The sequence below is a fragment of the Mus pahari genome, chromosome 10 (assembly GCF_900095145.1).
Source record: "Mus pahari chromosome 10, PAHARI_EIJ_v1.1, whole genome shotgun sequence".
Classification (NCBI taxonomy): domain Eukaryota; kingdom Metazoa; phylum Chordata; class Mammalia; order Rodentia; family Muridae; genus Mus; species Mus pahari.
Genome location: NC_034599.1, coordinates 20,709,787 through 20,736,581, shown reverse-complemented (window position 1 = coordinate 20,736,581; position 26,795 = coordinate 20,709,787). Strand labels below are relative to the sequence as shown.

At 44.3% G+C, this 26,795-nt stretch overlaps 1 protein-coding gene across 3 annotated transcripts in view; it reads right to left on the bottom strand.

The window, feature by feature from the left end:
• The window catches only part of Eepd1 (endonuclease/exonuclease/phosphatase family domain containing 1), a 109,799-nt gene extending 95,879 nt beyond the window's left edge, over window positions 1-13,920 (bottom strand). The window contains exons 1-2 of one of the 3 annotated variants that reach the window (XM_021207033.1): window positions 13,570-13,920; window positions 12,145-13,183 (exon numbers count right to left, since the gene is read on the bottom strand). In XM_021207033.1, coding sequence (XP_021062692.1) covers window positions 12,145-13,022 — 878 coding nt within the window. In that variant the 5' untranslated portion in view covers window positions 13,023-13,183; window positions 13,570-13,920. Of the gene's footprint in view, window positions 1-12,144; window positions 13,191-13,569 lie in introns of all 3 variants that reach the window. The other 2 variants (XM_029543454.1, XM_029543455.1) reach the window with 2 other exon arrangements.
• Between the last annotated feature and the right edge of the window lie 12,875 nt (window positions 13,921-26,795).

The window sequence follows — 26,795 nt, the reverse complement described above, 5'->3', positions numbered from 1 at the left end:
CTGACAAGAAGGGAAGACGAGCAGTCAGCAGTCTCTCTCTCTCTCTCTCTCTCTCTCTCTCTCTCTCTCTCTCTCTCTCTCTCTCTCTCTTTCTTCAGCTTAGCAATAACTTTGAAAATAACCTAACCCAAGGCCTACACCTAGATATTTCTCCAAAGAGAAGTAAATAGCCAGAAACACATGGGACGATGCTAAACACCACTGGCGAGTGGGAAAATGGAATCTAAACCCTGATAACACTATACCATAGCCAATAGGATGGCTATGGTCAAAAACCAAAAGACAATAATAAGTGTTGACAGGCATTTGGAAAACCTGAGCCCTCATGGACTGCTGACAGAAATGGAAAATCATTCAGCTGCTCTAGAAAACAGCCTGGCAGTTCTTCAGAATGTTAAGCATAGAATTAACTAGGACCCAGCAACCTGACCTCTGAATATCGTGAAGAGCCATGAAAATACCTTCCATATAAAAATGTCTTCATCTATATGCAAGTTGATATTATTCATCAGAGCCTAAAGGTAGGAAAAAAACTAGTATCCATCAATATAGTGAAATATTAATACTCAGCTCTCAAGGAAAAAAATGGAATGCTAACACATGTTACAACGTAGATGAACCTTGAAACATTTGAAGTGCAAGGAATCCAGTTCAAACAGCCAAGTGCCCAGGAGAAGAAAGGGCAGGCAATGGGAAGTGACAGCTAATACATATGAACTAATGCACATGTTCTGGAATTCCATGGCTGACAGTTACACAATTCTCACCTGTGACTATAGTAAAATATTGGGGATATAATAAAAACTACTAACCATCACTTTACTGCAGCAAGCTGCATGAGGTGAAAAATTTATTTCAATTTCAAAACAAAACCCAGCCGCCAAACAGCCCGGCACTGCTGGCCTCACTGTGAGAGACTGGGTGACTTCCTGGCACTCAATGGAATGATAACCACCTTGAGCTCTCTCCAAGACACAGGGTCCCTTCCCACAACTCATGCTGTCCCTCCAGTTTCTCTGGGTATAGAACTGTCCCATCCTGGGCCTGATGTGGTCTCTCCTCATTTTCAGATTCTCTAATCCATAAAGGAGCCAGGGCCTGCTCCCTCCTCAGCAGCCAAGTGACTTCCTGCAAGCGTGCTTACATTCTTCAAGGAAGTCCTCATGTATATGGTGGACATCCGTAGCCACTCGCTGGTGTGAAAATGAAGTTAGCTACTGAATATAAAATGCTTACAATAGCACTTGAATCAAATTAAACAATAAATATGACTAACATATTCTTGCTATGAATTTTCAAGTGCGGCTGTGCCAAAACTATGATTCAGAATCCAGCTCCTACCCTTGTAAAACCTTCAGTCTAGGAGGGTGGATGGCATCCACATGCAATCGCAGTAAAGGACCTGATATGGTGGGGGAGATCTGGATGAGAGCCTATAACTGGGCACTTAATAACAAAAGTCAGAGAAAGCTTGGCTTGCGCTGGCTCTATGACAGGCACTCTGGACTTGCCGTCTCACTGCAGATCTAAAGGACACAAAGTTCTAAACAGCAGACAGACACTAAATCCCACCTGAAGTTAGTGTCTGAGCTCTGGTGAGCTTAAGCATCAATATTACCTGGAGCTAAGGGCAAGCCCCAAGTCAGCAGACTGAAGGATGCTGCCTGGGAGTGGAGGTGGACCACAAGGCTTCAGGGCAATGCAGGTTTTTCCAGTAGGGTGCCTACACCGACACCTCTGAAGGGCAGTGCAGGGGAACCCAACCATAGCTCCCAAAAAGCTAGGCTCATAAGGATGCTGTCACCCCAGTGTCACCCCAGGAACTGGATGTCAGTTTTAAGCTATGCACTGGATACTCTGAAATTATCTCAGCTGAAAACTTCAGAGGTGTATCTTCCTCACAAATGGCCAAGAAAGACACATTAGTCAATTCTTCCTAAATTATCTTCTAACACACTGAATGATGGTGGCCCCTCAAATTTCACCAGCTAGGCCCCAACCCATAGAACCTCAGAACCTACAAAATGAAATATCCCTCCATCCTTCCAATATGGCTGGTGTTCTTACAAGGAGAGGAAATCTGGATTTGGATAGGTAGAAGGGCTATGCAAAAACAATAGAAGACGAAGGTGAGCTACCAGGCAGAGACCAAACCTCAGGAAAACATAAAACAAAGACGACTGTTAAATCACCTGTAGTAGCCTCTTGCCCCATCAATGAGAAAAGGAATTCCAGTTGTTTGGGCCGCCTGGTCCGCAGTAGTGTATTAAGGCAACCTTCTTGACTAATACACACCCTGTCTACAGAAATGATTGTTCCTCTTTCTCAGAATTCCAGGTACTTGGCAAAAAACAGAGGTCACTTTCCTTCCTAGTAAATGAAACTTCAGAATAGAAGGGATTTCCACCACTTAGAAGAAATGTATAAATCTAAGTATTCAACTCCTAGCAACAGAATTGACCAATTAAAGAATCACCCAGACATCCTTCAGGCCTCCTCCTTTCTTTCCTCCTCTTTCTGTTTTGATTTTTACTATTGGAGAAAGGCTGGCCTTAAGATACGACAGGGTCTCAGCATGGAGCTCAGAATTCCTGAACACAATCCTGCCTCAGACTCCATAGTGCACCACCCTCCTGGCCTAACACAGTAATTTTGATGAACACAAACACTGTTTCTGAACTGGGTGTGGTGGCACATGACTTTAATTCCAGCATTCAGAAGACAGAATCAGGAAGATCACTGAATTTGAAGCCAGGTCTAAATAGAGAGTTCTAGACCAGCCAGGACTATACATTGAGACCCTGTTTCAAAAGACTAAATAAATAAATAAATAATACTATATGTGAACTCTATTAAGATAGTCTTGCACTCTTGCCTCCCATTTGTCCTCCAGGTTATTTCTATGCCTTGATTTGCTTGGCTCATTTCAAGTAAAGTCTCCTTTTCATAGCTAAGTGACACTTTGAGCCATCGTCTTACATGTTCTTCAGTTAAGTTTACCCTAGAGTTAGAAAGATAAAAGCAACTCTTCTACGTCAAAACTAGCAGTATCTGACAATGGCTTATATTTTTATTATTAAATGTAGAGTCGTCAAAACTACCATAATCCAAGATCATCACCATTTTGCCTGCTGTTTGACTGTGTTCAGTGCAGTTCACACACACTAAAATGTTTACCTCGGTCACTGGGAGATCTCATACATATTCTACATAAAAAATTTTTAAAAAAATCAAACTTTAAAATTCCGTTCAAAACTATTTAAAAAGACTGTGAAAACTTTAAAACTTAGGAAAATGCTTTGTAAGACATCAAATGCAGCCTTCTTTCTCAAACACTTATCCCAACTCAGAGTAACTCACAGGTTACACAAGCAGAAAACTCTAAAACAGTGGTTCTCCACGTTCTTGATGCTGTGACCCCTTTAAGAATCTCCCAACCATAAAATTATTTAATTGCTATTTCATAACTGTAATTTTGCTACTGTTATGAATCGTAATGTAAGTATCTGGTATATCAGATATCTGATATGTGACCCCTGTGAAAGCACTGTTCAACCTCAGGGGGTCGTGACCCACAAGGTGAAAACCACTGTTTTAAAGTCTATTAACCCATACATGTCCTAAGTCAAAGAAAAATAAAATAAAAACAAAATGAAAGTCCTGTGCTATTTACCTTTCTGAGAGCTGAAATGAATAATTTAGGGAGAACTGATACACTAGAGTGATCAACATGTGAGTTTATATCTAGCCACATCTTTTGAGTCACCCTTAGAGAGAAAATGAAGAGCAGCTCACACTGTCAGTTACTGCTAGGAGTCAACACTCTCCACACCCTGCAACACTCTCTTGGGCACAAGTACCAAAGTTTATTTTGTTTTGTTTTTATTTGGGATTTTTGTTTCATTTTGTTTTCTTTGAGATGGGGCTGTAGCTCAGGCTAACCTCAAATTCACAATTCTCTTGCCTCTGCCTTCCAAATACTAACTAGAATGACAGGCATATGCCACTATATCTGGCTTGTGTGTTTTGAGATTCAACTACACGTACTAGTGATTTTACATACACCAAAGAGGATTGATTTTTTGTGTTTGTTTGTTTGTTTTTCCCAGCAACTTCAATTCAAGAGACCCACCACACTGGGCCCTTCCTCTGTTAATGCAGACTTGGGAAGCCCATAGTACATTGAACATTCCTGAGTGGATCAGCCATGCCTAAGGGCGTCCTGTGCTTGCTGGGAGCCAACTGTATCTGCCCCTAGACTGTTAATGCTGGTTGCACACACTACTACTACCCCTAAAACACGACACCAACTCACAAACAAGAAGCATGAGCAGGAAGAGAAGTCGTTCCTAAAAATAAGAAGTTTGGAAAGATCCTATAAAAAACAGATTATGGAAGAAACTGCTGTCAAAAAAAGGTGTGGGCAAGATAAATAAATATAAAAGGCTCAAAAGTCATAAAAAAAAATACACAGTATCTTACACCCAGTTTGCTTTGCAAATATCCTTGCTCCACTTTGAAGAAGCCAAGGCCAGAGCAAACACATGCACTCACAGGCATGATGGCTTTGCTGAGCATCCACAGGCTGAAAGAGCTCTGAGCAGAATGAGCAGCAGGTAGTCCTCAAGGAGGATCAGTGTACTGACAGTTACTCTAGCACCAACTGCTGCCACTGTAATTCAGACCCCACTACTTAAAAGCCATGTGACCCTGGCAGAGGTCTAGGCTTCCCCAAGCAATCCCTTTTCTGTCCATTAGACAGGGATAAAGATGGCCACAGGTGACAAGGGCTAGGCTCACGCCTCAGCCACAGCTAGTCCAGTGTTAATTATCAGTTTCTGTTCTCAGCAGACACATTGCTACCAAACAGGCATAAGAGCTCCGGGCCCTATGGAGAGACAGGCGTGGAATGGTTTGCTGTTTAGAGTGAGATTTTATGATTTAAGATCATTGTGTTAACAGAACAAATGGCAGAGGGACACCGGGATCTGCAGCTGCGAAGGCTCCTACAGAGAAACGAAAAGAGGAAAGGGAGTCCACAGCTTTGGCACTTTCAGACCACAGACCACTGTTTTACTTTTTGTTTTCAACTTAAAATAACAGAAGGTGGAATTGTGTCATTTGCAGGGTGAAAAAAAATGGATGGAGATGGAGATCAAAAGAAATAAGCCAACTCATAAAGGCAAGCATGTTTCCTCTCAAATGTGGAATCCAGATTGCTGTTAGAGAAGTGACGCTGTAGAAAGGGACTGTTGGGGAAGAGAAATGGAGACAGCAGTGGGAAGACAAGAGAGTAATGGCGGGGAGGGGGCAGGGGGATGACTGTTAACATGCACATTACCCACTCGGGATACTACCATGATGAAACTGGTTATTTTATTTAAAAAAAAAAAAAAAAAAAAAAACCTTAATTTCTTTAAAAGGGTTTTTTTTTTTTGCTTTTGTTTTTACATGTAAGTCAGACTGAATTTGCTCAAGCAGCTTAAGGAGAGGTTTTTCTTTGAACCAGTTATTGAACCAATATTTTAGAAAACAATCTCCCTTAACCCTCTCGCTTAGATCCCATGCTTTTAGCCTGAATTGAGGAAGTACTAATGTGACCGAACCTCCAGAGTTCAATCAGCAAAGGAGACTGCAGATCGCACCCAGAGCAGCATACAGGAGACAGAGACAGGCAGGGTCGAATTCCCCTGGTGAAGCGCTCCATTTCAGGACTTTAGGGCAGCCTGGCAATCAAAGGCCAGCCCTAACAGCTTAATCAGGTAATGGCTGGACCAAAATAGAATCTTCAGGAAACAAGGGCTGGTTGGGAATACGCACAAATCAACATCAGTTGGAGAACTATAGCCAGAAAAAAAGAAAAAGGAAAAAAAAAAAAAAACATACAGGGTTTCTTTATATGGGACTTGGAAGGACGCCAGACTTCTTTTAAATGACATGTTTACTTCAGGATACCCTCCACAGGCTCCTAGCCACCAAGATCCACGTGTGTGGCAGCTATCAATTACAACACTACAATACACAACTGTGACCCAAAATAAGGTCTGTGTGCAATCATATGGAGTAAGGCCAGGAAGCTTTCGCCCGGCATTTTGGTAGCATCTCCTCAGTGTTCTGAAAAGGATTACCAAGATAGGATCCCACCTTGCTGTCTCTAGAGCATACAGACCAGGTATCTGTGAGGATCAAATGGCAGTTTAGTGAAATGCCTCCTTTTATTTGCTACTAGCAATGACTGTTGAGGAATTGTGGATTATCACACATGGGCCTGTACAGACTTGTTTGTGTGTGTGTGTGTGTGTGTGTGTGTGTGTGTGTGTGTTCAAGACAGGGTCTCTATGTAGGCCTGGCTGTCCTGGATCTTGCTCATGTAAACCAGACTGGCCTTGAACTCAAAGAGATTCACCTGCCTCTGCTTCCCCAGTGCTGGAATTAAAAGGTGTGCTGCTAAAGCAAGGCTCAAAGATAAAGGCAGTTGCTCTCATGTCAATTATTTGTAAGCTTTTCTAAGAATGATACATTTGAAGCTGGAGAGAGGGGCTGCTAACTAATAGCCCCAAGTGTTGCCACATCTCTCCCTGTCAAGTGCTCCCTCCCAGTGAACTTGTTCCCAATGTCGGTCCTCACTCTCCCCGAAGGCTGAGGTTTCCACATACTCTGAGGAGAATGGCTGATGGAACCAGGCAGGCTGGTACAGTGTGGCTGAGCTCTCTGGCCTCTCAGCAGTACTCACTTCCTCCCTCACATTGCACATTGCCTTGGTAGCTAACTACCTGTCCGATTCCTATATTCTTTCAAGACTGTCAGCTTCCTCAACACAGGGCAGGTCTCTGCATCAGGGACCTCACTGAGGAAAAAGCACAGAGAAGGTATTTAATCAACAAGGAAACAAACTAATGTAAATATGTTCGGATGAAAAGTTACCTACGATCCCTAAGCATGACTTTGGTCTACATGTCATTGGTGCTAATAGAGTATAGGGCCTTGCCAGATGCCACTCTGGGGCAGAGGACAGGCTGTAGCCTCAAGCTGCTATGGGTACCCACAACCCTACTCCTTGTCCAGGATACAGCATGCACAGGGCAGGGCAGTGAGGTCAGAGGGTTGTGGGCATGTTCACACGGTGCAGAAGCACACCAGCTGGCCCCCAAACTTCTGAAATGCCTCTGAGCCTGTCTTTTAGGAATTTTGAAGTGTTTCAAACAAGTCACCACCTAACCCTCACATCATCCCAGATGCAGAAACAATCCCTTTGGTTTTTACCTCTAAGTAGGTCCTTCATTTCCACCCACTTCAACTTCCCAGTCACTCACAACATCTCAAGCAACAACAGTCTCTTTACAAGTCCCAGAATGCAGCCCATTCAGCCCCAGTAGCCGTGACAACTCAGGAATTCATCTCACTAGCTTCTACCTCTACCCTTATATTTTCCCTGCCTGGCTCCTTGCCATCCACCAGCACCTGGAGGAGACCTTCTCTGACCTCCGTTTAGCTAAACAAGCATCTCTCTGCCTCATCTCCGTGAGCCTCAGCTTTCGCACCTACCTGTAATTAGGTACCTGCTTGCAGACATGCTTATCTCTCTATCCAGAAGGGAAGTTCCATCAAAGCAGCAGTGGCTTTGCCTGAAACAGTCTGCTAGCCAGAGAAAGAAGAAGAAATGCCTGATTGAATGTTTAATCACCTGGAAAAATCAGCAGTATCAAACCTCCACAGGACCTTGACATTAGACCCCAAAGAAACTCAACCTCTTTGAAAAACAAACATAACCCCTTTGCTTTCTGCCCACACCAAGACCTCCCTTTACTCGCCCCCACCTTCTCTTACAAAGCCACAGTCTTCATGCTGACCACCTCTCTGTCTGGAAATGACCCAGAATTCCTTGGCTCTGCTAACCGGAACTCCACCTTGGAGTGGAGCCCAAGGTCTCAAACTTACAGTGAGGGCCAAGCAGAGAGGCCTTGATGTCCTCTGAATTTGTTCCACACATCTGGCTACCACCCCAGCCTTTGGAGGAACAAAAACAGGAAAGGCACAGGGAACTTCTGGGGCTAAGAGAGTTTCAGCGATTTGGGTGAAGCCACCCTTCTTACAAGGCTCCAACGCTTGACCCAAGATTGTGGGCTGGTGAGGTTCAGAAACAGGACATGGAAGGGCATACTGCATTTAGTAAAATATGTACCAAGCCCTGGCTTTGCTATCAGACAAATGCGTAGCTTCAAATCCTGGCTGCAGCATCTCTGTTTCTGAAGGCCAGTGGGGCTGCATCTCAAGCTTCTGAGCCTCTTCTACAGCTATCAAAAGAGATGCCATCTTTAAGAGGATTGCTGAGTGGTTTTTCCCCTCTGGGTATTATATTTGGTTCATCTACCTACTCTTTAATTCCCCAACATGAGTTGAAAAAAAAATCTGGGTTAACCAAACTGTTTTGATGCTGAGCCATACAAACTGGCTGGCACTTAGTTAATTCTGTCATGGAGGGGATCCAAGCTGATCCCTGAATGTGTTTATACATGCGGTGCACATTCAATACACATTTTTCAAATGGATGAATTGAATGACAAGATGAATTCTATCTATGTTGATCCCACTAATCAAGTCTGACAGACTAAACCCTGTTGGGGGTGTTTGTTTTTTTTTTTTTTCCCAGAACTATACAAGTTGCCAGGCATTAATCTACGTATGATTTACCAATGAAGAACCAGAAAGAAATACGATTAAAACCATTAAAAAGTGAACTACTTTTGACACGGAAGTTTCCTTCAGATATAGAATATGAGGAAGCCAGGCAACTGGGATAGTTGAATCTCTTTATTTTGGAGATTCCCTATCAGTTCTCCCTGCGTTTACTGTCAGAAACCAAAGGGACACTGGAAGATAGAAGAATGCTTCCTCAGCAATAAACAAACACCAAAGTAGCACTGCTCACACTGGCCAGCGTTCTGCAAGGATCCCCAGCAGAAGCCTCTTTCATTCCTGACCCATATGGAGTCAAGGAAGGAAGGGGGAAGAACATTGCCTAAGACCAAGGTGTGGCCGGTGAATCTGATGAAACCGGCAGTGCTTGAACACATGCCACAGCACGGTGTCCCCGAAGGGTCCTGGTGACTATCATTATCCAGCTCTAAGAGGTCCTACCTCAGAGCGCACATGCAAAACATCTCCACCTATCAAATCAGCAGCATATGAGAGCAAGAAAGACTAATTCATACAGAGGTACCTTTCCTCTAAGAAAATGCACATGCTAGATGAGCAAAACTCACCGAAAAGAAGCTATGTGGCAGCCAGTCCCTCCACAAAACTGCCCAGGATTGGCTTTAGAACGCCTTAATAATGGATTTAATGTCCGAGACTGGCATGGGAGTTGGCAATTACCTTTGATTTGGTCCAGCACAGGACACCTAACCAAGAAGCAGTATATAGGTGCTATGCCGAAGCAAACAGCATGCTTGCAAGGAGCATAGTATAATAAAGCCAGTTGGTCTCCGTCCTTGTCCCATGAATCACATATGAGCTGTTTCAGAGGCAAGTGCTTTAACTCCTTTCGCTTGTTTCCTCACCTAAAGATGGAGAATCTCTAACAAAAGCAAACATCCCCTATGTTAGAGTTACTGGGGTGAATAGAAGGCTGTGGAAGCCGTCAGAAAACACTCGGGCACACACACACTAAACTCCAGCGCTCATCCACTGTACACCTACAGTATGAAAATAAGGGCCACCGGGAAAGCCGCATGCATCTACACTTGCTCACACTGAATATCCTTCCTGTTATTAACAAAGGGAACTCCTGAGGTGTTGAGAAACTTCTGTGAATCAGTATGAACACACAGCTCTTGGAGCACGGCCACTGCCACCTGCCCTCAAGGACTCGGTGACAGCTTCTGGTGCCCTAGGACAACCACACAGGCAACCGTTCCCACCCCAGCTTTGCACGGATCAGGCCTTAAGCCTATTACTTAGGTTTTACCAGACACTAACCACGTGCTAGGATTCCTCAGAATAGTGACTGAATTGTGATCAGGACAAAGGAGTCACCAACTCATAGGACATATATGTGACAACCCAGTGGGGGTAGAGGCCACCTTCCCACTGCTTACTTCAAGCGCCCCCTTCTACACGTCGTTGGGTTTGGGTGAACTTGCCTGAAGTCAGCAGCTACACACCTTCAATATTCCTCCAAGAACAAAACAGAACAAAACCCCAAGGACCCCATACAAGAATTGTCACTGCTCCTCTCCACACAGCCCCGGCTGGCTCCATCCTTGATTCAGAGCCAGGCCAGCTGCCTAAATAGCTTCTGATCAGTTGGGACAACCCGCCCCATGTCCAGTCTCACCCTCCCATCTTCCCCTCTCTTCATTCATATATCCTAGAAAGCAATAAGGTCTTTAATTCCTGGCCAGACTGAATGTTATATGGGAACAAATAAATTCAGAGGTGACCTGAACAATCCAAAAAGGGGACTCAGTAATGGAAAAGCTCAACACAAAGTCACACCAGGAATGCCAAAACTTGGGGGGGGGGGGACTTTAGAAAGAAACTCAGAAGTACAGAGATGGTCCAACACAGAGCACCGGGCTTCTCGGCTCTAGAGCACACCAGAGACAGCTGGAGTGATGGGAAAACCGGGTTGGCACCCAGGACTTATTAGGCAGTGGCTGATGGTACTAGTCCAGAGCAGAGTCATGCTGATGAAATAAGTAGACAAGGATTGCCCATGCTGTCGTCCATACTGAGATTCTTCAGATCTAGATTCACCCCTCTCTTTACTACTCTGGGCCTTAAGAAAGCCCCTGCTGGGAATCAGGCAACCATGCTGCTGGCTGCTGTCCCAGCAGCTGTGAAGGAGCACTGTTATCAAGCCAGGTCTGATGTGAGTCTCCCAGGGCTGTGAACAAGATGAGTTTGCAGAATGACTGAGTTGGGGTGACAGACAGACAAGACAGCACAACATAGCAGGGAGCAGAGCACCCAGTGATCTCCTGGTCTCTGATCCGGTCCGTCCCGCAGGTCCCTCTCTCCTCAGAGATAAGAATGTGCCACAGGACAGTGCCAAGGATATGTCGCGACCTGCTTTTCTCCTCACTAATCTGTCCTGACGACCTGCTACACTTCACTGGTTCCGCACTGAGAACCCACTTCTCACCTCCAGACACCCAGACACCACGCTGCCAAGCAGATCAGCCTCCTCAAAGGAGGGCAGCGAGGAACCCCAGGTCCCGGCAGATCAGCATCTGAGAATTTCTGACACAGGAAGGAGCTAATGACATTACAACTGTACACTATGTTACAAATAGCAGGAGTTCTTGCCATGATGTATTGCTCTGCTGCGTGGGGAGTTAGTTCCTACAGACAGTAATTCTGTGATGATTAGAAACATCCTCTCCCATTGGGGGGGACCTGCCAGGCTTTTCTCCTGTAGTTCAGAAGGAACCATCTGCCCAGTATCCACACCCAAACTGGCCTTTTCCAGCTAAGGGACAGGAGGATGAGCATGCTAAAAGCCAAGTTCAGATTCAACAAGGAAAAGGAGTGCAAGGTGCTCTGATCACAGCTCCCTGGCAAAAACAGTGCAGATGTTTGCAAATAATATGGGTTTTGTCCGTGCAAATAGGTGTATTTGATGGGAAAACATGACTTTTCCTCCCATTAGTGTAACCTTAAAAAACTCAGGTTTTTAATCAGGGTGGTGGTAGTACAGGACTTTAATCCCAGTACTCAGGAAGCATAGGCAGGTGGATCCCTAAATACAAGGCCAGCCTGGACTACAGAGCTAATAATAGGACAGTCAGTCCTACACAGAGAAACCCTGTCTTGGAAGAAAAAAAAAAAAAAAAAACTCAGTTTTTTTTCTTACATGCAAGACCACCTCAGTTCCCACGCTGAGTCTCCAGTCAGTGAAACCCTGTAAGTCAAAGACCTTCTCCAAAGCAGAACCAACACTACACAGTCTCTGCTTAGGAGGGGACCAGCACTCAGCCATCAGCTCTGGAACCTCAGGAACACGGATAGATTAAACACTTTTTCCTCTCCCTTGCCCCAAAGGATCCACTCATGTGCATCCTCAGCTGAGGCCACTCAGCGCTGCGCTGCATTCACTCCCAGTTCCCCCCACACACACACACAGCCAGTTGCTGCGCTCACCTGTTTTCCAGAAGCGTCATACACACCACCTCTCGGACCCCCGGGTTATTGGCCTTCTCCACAGAGCAGCCCTGTAAGTTCCACGTGGCCAACCTAAACACAGGTCGCCCATCCCTCATATCTCCAAAGGCCTCCACCGAGGGCCTCATGGAGATAATCTGCGTGGGCCCCCCTGGTGGCAGGTCCAAGTCCTCACTCTGCAGGCTCAGAGATGTGGGACTGGGATGCGGCTTGGCCGTGAAGGTAAGACCCCCATTGGTGTGGGTAGATGGGGGCCTGGACCTCTCTGCGAACACCTGGTGTCTTATTCTGTCCAGGAAGGCTGCATTGATACCATCCATTCTCACCAAGTCCTCAACACTTCGAAAGGGACCGTGTTCCCGGCGGTAGTCCACGATGCTGACGGCCATCTTCTCGCTGAGGCCCCGGATACTCATGAGCTGGGCAAGGGTGGCTGTGTTGATATTGACTCGCGGAGTGAGGGGCACAGTGGTGGCCAGGTGATGAGGCTGCTGCTCAGCCAGCAGATCCCGCCTCAGGGAACTGGGAGAGTGCTGTGCGGAGTTACCCTTGCTGCCCACACAGATCTCAAACTTGACCTGTTCCAGTTTGGTGGCCCCTACGCCACTGACAAGTGCCAGATCTTCCACCTTTTTGAAGCCGCCGATATATTCTCGGTATTCCACGATGCTTCGGGCCACTGCACGTGTCACCCCAGGCAGGGTCATCAGTTCCTCCTCAGTGGCAGTGTTGATATTTAGCCGCTCCTGATTCACCAGGATGTTGCTGAAGTTGCAGGCAGCGCTGAACTTGCGGTTATGTGACAGGTCCGAGGGATCTCTGGGGATAGAGCGATGGCAGCCCAGGGTGCTCCCCATGGCCAACCACAACAGAATAACTCTGGATACAGAAGAAACCCGGGAGCCTTTATAGACACAAAAGAACAGGAGGTTGCAGGACTTACGGGTCGAGGAAGTTGCTGCAGACAAACATCAAATCTTCCATGGCTAGTGTTCAAAATTACCTTTTGCTGGGCCACCTAGAAACTGACATAGAAATTGATTGAAAATAATCAATCAACCCTTTGCACTCCCGCAGTGTTGGAAGTTCATAACTGGTGGTGGGGGGGTCAGGTCAATTTCTGAAAACGTAGACACAGAAAGGCTGACCTGAGTGGGGTTTCCTCGGGTTATTTATCACACTAGATCTAAAAAGGGAACAGAGCTATCTCCACTAGCCTCAACGCTGGAGCCACTTCTTCACTTCGAACACCCCTCACAACCAGGTTCCTGCAGACAGACAAGACGAAGCCCCTACAGCGCTCATAGCACTGTACCTTGGTAACTATGCTGAGGGTGCCGGCGGCGCAGACACTGAGCAAGGATTCAGGGACCCACCCCCGGCCCTCCGATCCCCGCGTCCCACCTCTCCGCCGCTCTGTCGGGTCGGTTCCCGGTCCCCTGTGGCTCTACGCGCGCCGTCCCGGTTCTTTCTCCCAGGGAAACTCTCAGTGCCGCTTTCCCGGGGCAGGCAGGATTGCTCCTGAGCGCCAGTAGCAGCGGCGAAATTCGGCCCCCGATGCTGCACCAGGACTAGCGGCGTCGCAGCTGCGTCGATCCAGGCAAAGCCCGGCGCCTAACTCGGGTGCGAGAGACGGCGGAGCGCGTCCTGAGCCCCGCGCCGCGCGCCACCACCGCCGCTCGCCGTGGGTGTCACAGCTGAAGTCGGGTCGCGCCGCCCGCCCGCGCCTTCGCCGGCACAGCCACGCCTCCTCCGCGCCAACTCCTCCTCCCGCCTCCCCGCGGCACGTAGGGGCGGGACGCGAGCGCCAGGGGGCGGGACCATTGGTGGGCCTGGTGGGGCGGAGCCGAGGGCGGGACTTGGGCACTGGGCGGGCAGAAGGAATGGCTTACAGCGAGCCGGTCTGTTTTTTCTGGAATCTGAGAGCCTACAAAGCTCTGGTTTTGTTAGGTGAAGCTGTTTAGAGCCGCCTGAGGCAAGGTGCAGTCCTCCCTGTGAGGTAGGCTTGTCCTGCATAATCAAGGCTCCTGAAATTCTCAGGCAGGGAATAAAATTGGATCTAGCTCAATTCTCTCGCTACTTTTAGGCCTTTTCTCTACTCAGAGACCTCCTTCATCCACTAATGCCTGGGGACCATGTGTCACTGGAAAAGGACTTGCCTCCTGTGATGTACTCAATGGTTGTACATCTGCTGCCCTTTGCAAATTTAGCTCTCTGAGAAAATAAGGGCATGTTTCTGTTAAGTATTAAATCTAATCACTAAAAACGGAAGGAAATGGTACCGGGGAGTGCAGGCAGCTTTCCAGAACAGTTTTTGGATCACATCGTGAAATGATGATAATTTAGTTAAAGATTAAAGAGCCTGCCTGGTGCATTACAATAGATACCTGAAGCAGGAGTATTTGGCTAAACAAACCCTGCAGGGTAGCAGTGACATGTGAAATGTTAGATACTTTGACCCAGAGCTGTCAGTGACCTCTGGAAGAACAGATCTGAACCCAACCATCTGGCCAAGGCTTCTGATTTGAATGCCAACAGAAAGCATCCAGATGTGAAATGAGTGGGAACCCAGACTTGATGAAATGCTAGGGATGTAAGGAACCTCACTGTAAGGAGAGAAAGACACCCCAGTCAGATGCTTAAACAAAGGGGGTGGAGGGGGGGGGTGCCCGGGAAATCGTTATGGAATCCACCTTACAGGCCTGCATCCTCACTAAGGATGACATAGGTTGACCTGACTCCCTCCACATCTGCAGCCAACTTCCGCTCTATCTTCAGCTCAACTTAATATCCAGTCATGCCAATCTCACTTGAGACAAATACCTAGAGGGGGCTTTTAGCAACAGGTAAATAAACAGAAGTACACCGATCTAGTGGACACATCTGAAGATGGAAGTTTCCAATGACTAATGATGAAGCTGGTGAGGAGACAGACAAATGAAACTTCCGCATATCACTTGTAGGACCAGAGGTTGATACCAGCACTTTGCAGACTAGCTTGGCAGTTCCTTGAAAGTTAAAAAGGGCACTTGCGGCACAACTCCACCAGTGCAGTTACAGGAACTTACCGAAGAGCCAAAAAAGCACAGCCCCAAATCCTCTCCATGGGTGTCTGTAGGTTTGTTGTAGTCAAAGATGGGCAACCTCAAAAACATCAGTCTGGGTTTGGTGAGAATGTGTCCCCCAGTGGTTCCAACGTTAGAACCACCTCAGGAAGGTGATAGTGTTGGAAGATGGTGGAGTTTTGAATTTTAGTTGATGCTTCACGGGAGGCCACAGAGGTGCCACTCGATGAAGAGAGTAGGGGGATGTTTAGAAGACCCTGGGTCAGTCATTGGAGGGAGTTGGAACAAACAAAAAAAAAAAATTCTGGCTCCTCCCCCTCATGTTGTGGCTCCCAGTCTCCCATGACTCCTCCCCCCCCTCCTCCTGCTACTGTGATGCCTCTTGCCATGAGGTCTTGCCAAAGAGGACAGCATGCCAACACTGTGCCCTGATGACTCCAATCTATGTGTCAAACAAGCCTCTTCTCACAAGCCCCAGGCACTTTATTATAGCAACGGAGAACAAGTAGTACAAAAAAAGAAAAAGAAAACTCATGGGATATTGTTGGGCAATTAAAGGCAAACTACTTAACAAAAGCAACAGCAGAAAGGAAAAATGAAAAGTGGTTCATTTCATGAAAGAAGACTGGCAAAAGGAGAACATGCTGTGTGATTCACAGACAAGCTAAAAAATAGAAACCTTCCATGTGTAGACAATGTAGCAATGGTTGTGTGGGACTGGAGGAAGGGAGGGAAAGACAGATTAAAAAGAGCACAAAGTATCTTCATGGTGGGCGGTTGAAAGGATGCTTGAGATGTGCTGGCTGAATATGTCAAAAGCAAGAAAATGGTGTGTTTTAAATATACAGTTTAGTGTAGCTAAATTATACTTCAATAAGCTAGGCAAATAATCGCAAAATATTCCAAAAGAAATGCCTTTTTTAACTTAAAAAGAAGAGATAAAATTGGGGGAGGGCAGGGTGAGCCAGAATTGACTGGAGACTGATAGTTGAGAAGGGTGACAAGGGACAAGAAGTTAAGTCAACAGCTGCAAGAAGAGAAGTGTGCACTGCTCAGAAAGGTGTAAGGAATAGAAAGCCAGACTTCGAGATAGCCTAGCAACATACTGGACAATCCAGAATCACCACAGACCTGGAAAACTTGGTGAGGGGCTTATTGTATGAGAAACAAAAGTTGGAATGAGTTTTCTTGATTCTCCAAGGATATTAGGATTCTAGCTGACCACACAGAGATGTCAGTGGTTGTACGGTTCCAGCCAAATGCCACATGTAGTGGCCTTTGCCCCTTAAAACACAGCTCTCATTTAAGGCGTAGTCAGAGAGGACCAGGTCAGCGGCCTTTCACTTTTACTCAGCAGTTTCAAAGGTAAAAGAGGGACAAGAGGGACCAGGAGCAAAGTGGTAGAAGTTAGAGAGCAGAGCATTTGTCCATCTCCAGGTTCAACAGCATAGTACAGGCACTCGTAGACCTTAATGAGCCAAATTCTGATTGTCTCCATCCGCAGAGTGCTTGGGCATCGGAGATACAGATGAGAAATTAGGGAGAATTATTCTACAGGTTAGAATTGGAGGAGAGAAGATGGACATAGCTATCAAATCATTACTCTAAGGGACATCCCTGGGAAGTAACGGTTTCCATGAGACTGGAAAGATAATTAGGAAATTATGCCTCAACCCACAAACTCTCAGTCCCCTCATAGCAAAAGCAAATCCCACGTCCCAGATCAATAACATTCAAGCAGGCTACTAACAGGCACCTGGCACCAAACTTCTGCAATGGTCAAGAGAGATGTTGTTCTGAAGAGCAACAATTCCTATTTGTGTGACCTCCACAGCAGATCTGTCCCTTGTACTACAATGCTCCCTGTGTGTGGAACTAATGAAAGTCCAGACATCCTCAGGGCTCTGGAACATTCTGTATCAGACCTGCCCCACTGCAAGTCATGCTATGGGGTGGCAGAGAATGACCACTGACAGACACCAGGATAATATCAACATACACTCCTGTGACCTTCACACCCGGGTTCTGGAAACTGCATGCAGACATTCAGTGTGAACTCTGGCTGTGGCCAGAGGAAGAGGCTGGAGTCACTGTGAGTGCCATATGCTCTAATCCTTCACCTGAGCCCAGCTGCCTAGAATACAGGGAAGACCCATCTATGGGGAATGGGACCAACTGTGTTTCCACCACTGGTGTTATTGTGTGGTTGTGAAGAGGCCTTTAAAGCCTGGTGGGGGTCCATGAGGGGTCATCTTTGTGTCTAGATTCAATGAAGGACTAGCAGATGTCCTACATGCCTTCTGCCCTGTTCTAGATGTCCTACTTGCCTTCTGCCCAGAGCCTTGACTCAGGCTCTGGTTTTCTGTGTTCCGTTGTTGTAGTTGTAGTTGTAGTTGTAGTTGTAGTTGTAGTTGTAGTTGTAGTTGTAGTTGTAGTTGTAGTTGTAGTTGTTGTAGTAGTAGTAGTAGTAGTTGTTGTTGTTGTTGTTGTTGTTGTTGTTGTTGTTGTTCTTCTTCTTCTTCTTCTTCTTCTTCTTCTTCTTCTTCTTCCTCCTCCTCCTCCTCCTCCTCCTCCTCCTCCTCCCCTTGCTCTGGTTCTTGCTCTTGTTCCTGTTCTTGTTTTAGCACCTGTCAAGAAGGAATTGATGTGAGAAGAAGGATGGCACATTGAAACTCAACTGCTTGGGGCTGCCAGAGATGCAATGTTGGGAGGGAGCACAGATTATGGTTGGATTTGTGTCAGGTGGATCCTTCAAGGGGACCCACATTGGATCATTTCACTCATATCTCTTGGAGTCCAAGAGTAGATGAGTGGGCAGTACCCCTTCCTAATTCTAATATAAAGCTTGCACCTTCTCTCCTCTATAAACCTTGGACACCATTAGTTCACTATTCCCAGTTTCCTTACAGTGACAATATGAATGACTCTATGTGACGCTTTACTCCCTGCTTCAGGACATGTCATCCATAGACCCCTCTTGACTTGCTCTGAAAGCCACTCCTGATGGCTAAGGATGAGGCAGTTTTAGCATGACTGAACACTCCCCAGACAAAGAATACGGAAACCAGTAGAACTGCTAAATCTCATTTTAAGGACATGTCCAGCTTTATGAGCACTTACAAACTACTTTCCAAAGTGCCTGGACTGTTTGATATTTCCAACAGCTGTAAGTGAGAGCTCCTGTTGTTTTGTGGTGACACGGACTTGGAGTTCAGCTGTTGTCATAAGTGTCTAGTGGCATCTTACTGTGCTTTTAATTTGTAGCTTGTCGATGAAATGGGACATGGAGCATTTTGTATTACACTGTATCTCATCTTTGGTTGACCTTGTTTTGTTTTTTTGTTTGTTTGTTTTTTTGTTGTTGTTGTTTTAAATTCTGATACCCATGGAAGCCATGGGTCAACCTCAGTGTCCACCATATTTTACTAACATTGTCTCTCACTGGACCTGGGGCTTCAGTTAGGCTGTCTGGTCTGCCTGCCCCTGCCTCCTCAGCTCTGGGATTCCAAGCACACGGCAGCCTGCTTTTCTAGTGGGTGCTGGGGATGAAACTAAGACCCTCTGGCTTGTGCAGCAAGCATTTTACTAGCCGAACAATCTCTCCAGGCCCTTAAAATTTTTTAAATCAAGTTTTACACTTTGTTTTGCTGTTATAAGATTTTTTACATATATATTTTACATAATAGTCCTTTATTAGACAAGACTTTTGCAAGTAGTTTTTTTTTTTTTCCAAACTGTGTCTTGTCTTCTCCTTCTCTTGTTAGTACTTTTTGGAGAGATTTTTTTTTTCTTATCCTTAACAACTCCAATTTATCTTTTGCTTCTTTCAGAGATTGTGTCTAAAAGGTCATTACCAACCTCCAAATCCTTTGGATTTCTCCTTCTGTATTATATTATAGAGGTTCTACAGTTTCTTCTTTGATATTCATGTCTATGATATGTTTTGCATTTTTGTGGTGAGGCAGGAAGATTGTGACTTAAAATACATAACAAGACCTAGTATTTAAAAAAAAAAAAAAAAAAGGAATCTGTTGTCTATAGTCATGTGAATCTATGCCTGGTTCTCTGAGCTATTATTAATACATTTGTTAGTGCTAAGTATTGGACCTTCCACCTCATGCAAGCAAGAGGTGGGCAAGTGAGTTTCTATATTCCATCTACACTGCATTGATTGCTCTGGCATTTTACCGAGTGATTCTCCTTCAGTATTAAGTTGGTTACTGTGTATTTTGTCTCTATATACACACCTTAGAATCTGTTTTTTTTATTGTTGTGCTTTGTTTTGGGGTGGTATTTTTTGGTTTTTATTTTGTTTGTGTTTATAGCTTCTAAAAATAACATGCTAGGATTTCGCCTGGAATTGTATTGCATCTGTCAGGTCAAATTTGCAAGACCTTGGCAATGTTAAGTCTCCCTATCAATGATCTTGGAGCCCTTTTGTTGTTTATTTATTACACGTTTGTTTCCTTAGTGTGGGAGGGAGTGTGCTTCTTATAGCACACACGTGGAAGTCAGAAGACAATGTGTGGGAGTCGGTTCTTCCACCGTATGGGCCCCAAATCACAGGTAACAGGCCTGAAGAAAAGTGCCTTAACCTGCTGAACAACCTCAAGGCCCAGAACGTTTTCACTTCTATCAGCTTTGTATATGTTGTCTACTATGGATATTCCAAATGCCTTCTTAGATCTATACCTACAAATTATAGTTTCGATTTCAGTTTTCCTGTGTGTATTGCTGACATGAAGGAACATGACTGAGTTTTATACGTTAACCTTTGATCTGGAGATCCTGATATAATTGTTTATAATCGGCATTACATATTATGTGTCAATTATCTTAGATTTACTGGCTAAATAATCATGTTTTGTTTGTTTTTGTTTTTGTTTTGTTGTTGTTGTTGTTGTTGTTGTTTTCGAGACAGGGTTTCTCTGTATAGCCCTGGCTGTCCTGGAACTCACTCTGTAGACCAGGCTGGCCTCAAACTCAGAAATCTGCCTGTCTCTGCCTCCGGAGCTGGGATTAAAGGCGTGCGCCACCATGCCCGACTAATAATCATGGTTTTAATGAACAAAAATTGTCTTCTTTCTTCGCAGTCTCCACCCTTTATTTTCTTTCCTTATTCTCTTGCATTGGCGGGAGACCAGTGCCATGTGGTGATGGTTGGTGCTGCCTTGTTTCTTATCAGGAAACTTCTGTTTTCTTAAAAGTAAGCTTGGGATTACCTGTAGGCTTTTCGTAGATGTCTTTGACAATTTGAGGAAGCTGCCCTGTGTTTCTACTTTGATAAATTTATATCATGAACATCTATAGAATTTTTATGAGATATGTTTACTCTACTATCGATGTAATCATGTAGTGGGTTTTTGTTGTTGTTGTTGTTTGTTTGTTTGTTTGTTTTTCTTTGGGGTTTGTGGTGGGTTTTTTTCTTCCTCCATTGGCTTAATAATGTCACAAAGGACACTCATTGCCTTTATCTTGAAACAATCTTGCATACCTGCAATAAACCCCACTGTCGTCATATACAATTCTTTCTATGCATTGCTACATGGGCTTTTAATATTCTGTTGAGGATTTTTTTACATATATGTTCTTGGGTGGTATTGATTTATTGCTTGCTCTTTTGTGATGTCTCCATCTGACTTTGACATAAGGTGTTAAGGCCTAGGTAACTGTTATCTGTCTTGTCTGCCATTTTCTGCTGTTTCTAATATTATAAGGAAACGTTCTCATATGCTCTCACTGCTTTTAATAGGAAACGTTCTCATGCCTGAGTTGATTACATCTTCTGTTATGTTCTGTACTTTAGTGTTCTTGGAAACCAATCACAATATAAATCAGTTAGAATTGCCTTGTGTAGTCAGCCACAATAAGCTTGGACCCAAATCAATTGCCAGACAGCACTTCCTGCACGTATGTATATGCATTTATGATTTTTACTTTTATAAGCTGCCCCTAGGATGGACCACAACATAAGAGAAGCATATGCATCAATATAAGAAGCTATTTGGAATAAGATTTCAATTTTGAGTGGGGGTAGAGAAAGTTTAACTTCCCAAGACTTCCCTGGGAACTGACATCATGCTTGGCAGAAAGAGACATGTATAACATGTACATGGGTAACTGATATCCTAGTTGGCACATGAATGTTAAGCAAAGTGAGTCCCCTGCCACGGTTGAATGTCCCAACCAATGGAAACAGGATAAGTGTACAACAGAAACATGTTTCTAAGGAAATCACCAATCCCTAAACCCTAATTGGTGGAATAACTTGGCACAAATGTTTGTGGATTTTAGACTTAAAAGCAATGTAGGATCTTAACTCAATGTCACAGTCAGCTCTGAAGTTTGACCTGTGGCCCTGATCAATCAGTCTTGGGGTATGGCATTCAAAAAACCATCCCTATTTGACTGAGATTGGTGTTTGAGTGGTTTCTGCTATGATTCCCAGGCCCCAACAAAGGAAATGAAGGTTTTAAAACAAAATTAATCAATACATTTCTATACAGGATCATTACATTAAAAAGACTGTGAGGCTAATCCCTATTTAGAGTCTTCTTGCTCATTTGCAGATGTGCCATTCAATCCTACACACTCACAAATGCTAATAGAAAAGCCTGTTCCTCCCCATCAAATACATGAGTAACGAAAAAGAGATTCCAAACACTGTTTTTTTTTTAAATATCAGCACAGCATAATTCTTTAATAATGAAAATAAATGCTAACAATAATTATAAATAATGCTTGATATACATATAAATAAAAACAAAGGCTATTGCATAAACACTGGAGTCAAAAAAAGAAGATACATATATAGACAGAATGTATTCTATGAATAAGTTTTTAAAAAGTCACTTCACCAAAAAGATAGCAGAGTTTTTTCAGCATTGTTTAATTTTTATCTCCACTCACAAAGAATTCCATTGGGACAAAATGATTGCTCTCTGACTGGGGTGAAAGTGGCCTATGGCTTTACACTTTCTTCTAAACTGGCTTCAGAGCCTCAAATACTGTTGGCCCTTGAAACATTTAACCTGGACTAACACTTCTGGTGCTCAAGCGCCAACACCCCCCAGAGGAGAGGTTATCACTAGATTCTAAACCGATTAAACTGTTTTTCCTTTTTGTGTGTTGTTTGGGCTTTTTATTTTTTGCTGTGTAACCCTGGCTGGCCTGTTTCTTGCCATACATGTAGTCCAAGTTGGCTTTAAACTCTCAGAAATGCCCCTGTCACCGCACTGGGAGAGCTGGAATTATTATCATATGCTACCATGTTAGTTAGAGTTTCTACTGCAGTGATAAAACACCGTGACCAAGGCAACTTATGGAAGGAAGGTTTATTTGGGGCCTATGGCTCCAAAGGGATTTAAAATCTATCACCATCAGAAGAATGGCAGCAGGATGGTGTGACAACTGGATCTGGAAGCTGAGGGCTCACACCCTGAACCACAAATGGGAAGCAGGGAAAGAGAGTTCAAAATGGCAGGAAACTTCCAAGTCCACCCCAAGGGACACATCTCCTCTCCTAAAACTATATTTCCTAACCCTCCCCAAACAGCCATCAGCTGGGGGTCAAATATTCAAACATCTGGGCTATCAGGAACATCTCATTCAAACCACCATAACCGCTGTGTCTGGCTTTAAATTACTATGCAAACTAAGATGGAGAAAGGGAGAGAAGATGGAAGAAAGGGAGAGAAGAAACTCATCAGAATACTGCCACCATAGAACTATTCTTAACCTCTTCAGACTTTGGTTGACATATAAAACTTCTTACAGAATAAATACAAACACTGCCTCAAGCACAAGGCTAAATCAGTATTGACATCTATGATGGTCAGAAAGATATGTTGCTTAGGAGTCAAGGAAGTGATGTGGCTTAAAGATCTCTCTTCTCTCTCTCTCTCTCTCTCTCTCTCTCTCTCTCTCTCTCTCTCTCTCTCTCTCTCTCTAAATGTGGTCTCTCCAAACAGCAGTGAGCAGACCAGGGTATCCACCCATGTCCCTGGGTCTTCCCTCCTCCTGAGTTCATGAGTAAGACCTGTGAAGGGGAAGGCTATACTTTTGTTGAAGGGATGGCTATGGCATATTCCATAGCACACACTGGACAACCAATGTCAAACGTTTCAGGCAGGTAAGTTAATCACAGCAGAGTTAAGGCAACACTCAGGGTTCCAGCTAGCCCCAACTTATTCCACATCAGTGACCATCGTCAGCCATGGTCAGAGGTCCCAAAACTTCTCAGTGTTCATGAACTGGTCTGTGAGCTGTTGGAACTGGTAAGAAGAAGAGGTCCCTTAAGCATCTGGGTAAAAAAGACATGGTTCAGAATTCAAATGCCTGTGAGTAGAGTAAAAGGCTCTACATCTTTGTTGGGCTACTCCTAGCATCCCATCTCCCTGGATGCTAGTACCAGCAGTAGGGCTTTCAGGAAATCCATGGATGCTCTCACCTAGCAGTAGCAAGTTTTATCCTTTGCTGTGGGCCTCACTTTCATGTGCACAAGAAGAACCGAGAAAGTAAAGCCCCACCTGCCTACTCATCACTGTGGTCCAATGTCTAGTTCAGGACTTGCACAGAACTTGCATCCATTTTAGATTTTAAATGTAGCTTATCACTAGGCTCTCAAACTGGGGCTGCAATCAGTTAGAAACCAGAACACCTATCCTTAGCTTCTAGAAACCTCAGGAGCCCCTATGAAAAACTCAGTCTACTGACTGAAAGACTCTTTCACTCCATGGCTAATAATTGAAGTCCTTTATCACTCCCCTGACATCCTAAATGGCTTCCAGTTGGCATGTTATTTCTTATGGTGCATTTAGTTGATGACCATTGTGGATAAAGACCTAATAGAATAAGAACTTTATTTACCTACCCCAATGGAGAGCATTTACCATCAGAGATCCACATCCCCCTCCAGAATTACCATTATTATAGAATATAATGTTCATTAATCTTTAAAAGTGTTAGGATTCTTGCCATTACAATTAGGAAATGAAGATTCCATTCCTTCTATTTGTTTCCCCTAAAAAGCTAAAATTCCAGTTAGTTTCAGTTTTCTGCACTTTCATAGAACAATTTATTCTGTTTACTGAATGCTTTCATGAAATGCTTTTCTTGGTCTAGAGTCTGTTTTTAGTTTTTTTGTTTTGTTTTTTGTTTTTTGTTGTTGTTTTGTTTTGTTTGTTTGTTTGTTTTGGCTAAGGAGAATCGCTTTCTCAGCACAGAACCATCTAGACAGAAAAGGACGCAGGACAATGACCCCTAGTGTATGACCAACTGAAACAATGCCTTAAGATCTGTGCTGCTGGGGGCGTTTAGGGAGGCTTCTTCATGTTCAATATTCTTTTGTAACCACATCCTTGAAGATACCAGGAAACTGACTGACTGGTGGATTTCCTTACCCCACAGCCTTACCTCCCTTAAAAATGAATGAATGAACTCCTCCAAGTCTTATAGAGCATCCCTAGAGTGTGCCCTGATGTCTAAGAAGAGGAGGGATTTAGAACACCCCAGACATGGCATTAAACACCATTATGCTTCTCTGTGGGAAGTTACTCCTTTTAATTTCTCTTTGTGTCACCCCAGAGCTTCCAGGAACTCTCCATTGAGGCCACTGTGACCATAAGATGCTCTCACATCTGTTAATGTCTCCCCGGGGAAATGCAGACCTCGGGCTCAGACTCCAGGCAGAGAACAGTATTAGCTTCAATTGCATTCTACCGTTTTCTGTAGAGTTATTTTAATAGCCTCTATTTACAGCAAACTGTGTTGTCTGCTGTCTTAAATAGAGGCATGCATTCTCATATACAGGTGGCACTCAATAAAGTCAGAAGCCATGAAGATGTACAAGCAAAGTCTCAGTGGGAAGATAGTCTCAAAGGCAGTGATTCTCTGCCCTGGCAGAGCATGTGAACCTCCAAGACAGTTGTCACATTTTGACATTGACAGAAGTGTTGTCTTCTATCAAGTTCATACTCAATAATTATCAGTGCATGTGAACCAGATTAAACATGCCCCTAGGCCCTTCCCTGTGCGAATCCCAGGAGAAAATCAGTAGGATCTAAGTGGGCATGTCTGCTAAAGCTCCAGATGCCAGCCTTGAGCACTGGAACTTTAATGTTTCTTTGAGTCTGAGTGAAATGAGTCAATGCTTGTTCCACAGCCATGCAGTAGGGTCAGCTGCAGACTACAATGACCCAAGTCCAACACTTTCACTGAAAAGAACTACGGGACACTAAGTGTCTAAGATCCCAGATCAGCTTCTTTCCTCATTCACAAGGACACTGGAACTTTGGAAAGCACAGTCATCCCATCTTAAAATTGCTCATTAAAACCCAAGAGTGGCCCTTCCATATATATCTGATGGACACAATCACCTCACATACAAAGTGATTCTGAGGGGGAACTGTGATCATTTTTTGAAGAGTAAGTCAAAGACACAGAAAGAATTTGGGTTATTTAATCCATGAAGAAAGAACAAAGGACATTTAAGGGAACTTGTGTTGGTTAGTTTTTGTCACCTGACATATACTAGTGTCATCTGGGAAGAGAGAATCTCAATAAAGTATTGCCTCCATCAGACTCTCCAATAGGCAGTATGTGACCTTTCCTTGCCTCCATCAGACTCTCCAGTAGGCAGTATGTGGCCTTTCCTTGATTAATGATTGCTATGGGAGGGCAGGGCCCACTGTGAGTAGAGCCACCTCTGGGCAAGCAGTCTTGAGTCATGTAAGAAAGCAAGCTGAGGAAGCCATGAGGAGCAAGCCAGTAAGCAGCATTCCTCCAACATTTCTGGCCTGACTTCCTTCAGTGATCTAATGTGATCAGTATGTGTAAGCCAAATAAGCCCTTTCCTCTCCCAAGTTGCTATTGGTCATGATGTTTATCACAGCAACAGAAGACTAACTAGGACAGATTCCAGGCAGCATCATGGACATTCTTCAAAGTACACTTCATGGCCATAAAGGGTTGGATTTAACCAATGAAGTACACTTCATTGCTGTAAAACATCTTTAAAAAAAGATTTATTTAGTTAGTTAGTTTATATATATGAGTACACTGTAGCTGTACAGATGGTTGTGAGCCTTCACATGGTTGTTGAGAATTGAATTTTTAGGACCTCTGTTCACTTTGGTCAACTCCGTTTGCTCAGTCCCTGCTCTGGCATTAATTAATTCTGATACCTTAGATAAATCAATTGACTTTGCCACGTCCCTTTTAACTCACATAGAAAAATGAGCAGACTGGATTAGAGACCCTTCAACTACCCACCTGCCATTTGTTATTTATTATAAGACAAGAGGATGAATTAAAGTTAAAATCTGATATAATCAAGACTGTTTTAACTACTTCCTTAGAGTTCTTTATGGTTTGTCTTGGTGTAGATGTGAGCTCTAGTATTTAGCTTATAGATACTTATATTTGTTATATCCCACTGATAAAACTGATCACTTTTTCGTTATGAAATTACCTTATGCCAGGTAGTGGTGGAGTAAAACTTTAATCCTAGCACTTGGGAGGCAGAGACAGGCAAATCTCTGTTCAAGGCCAGCCTGGTCTACAGAG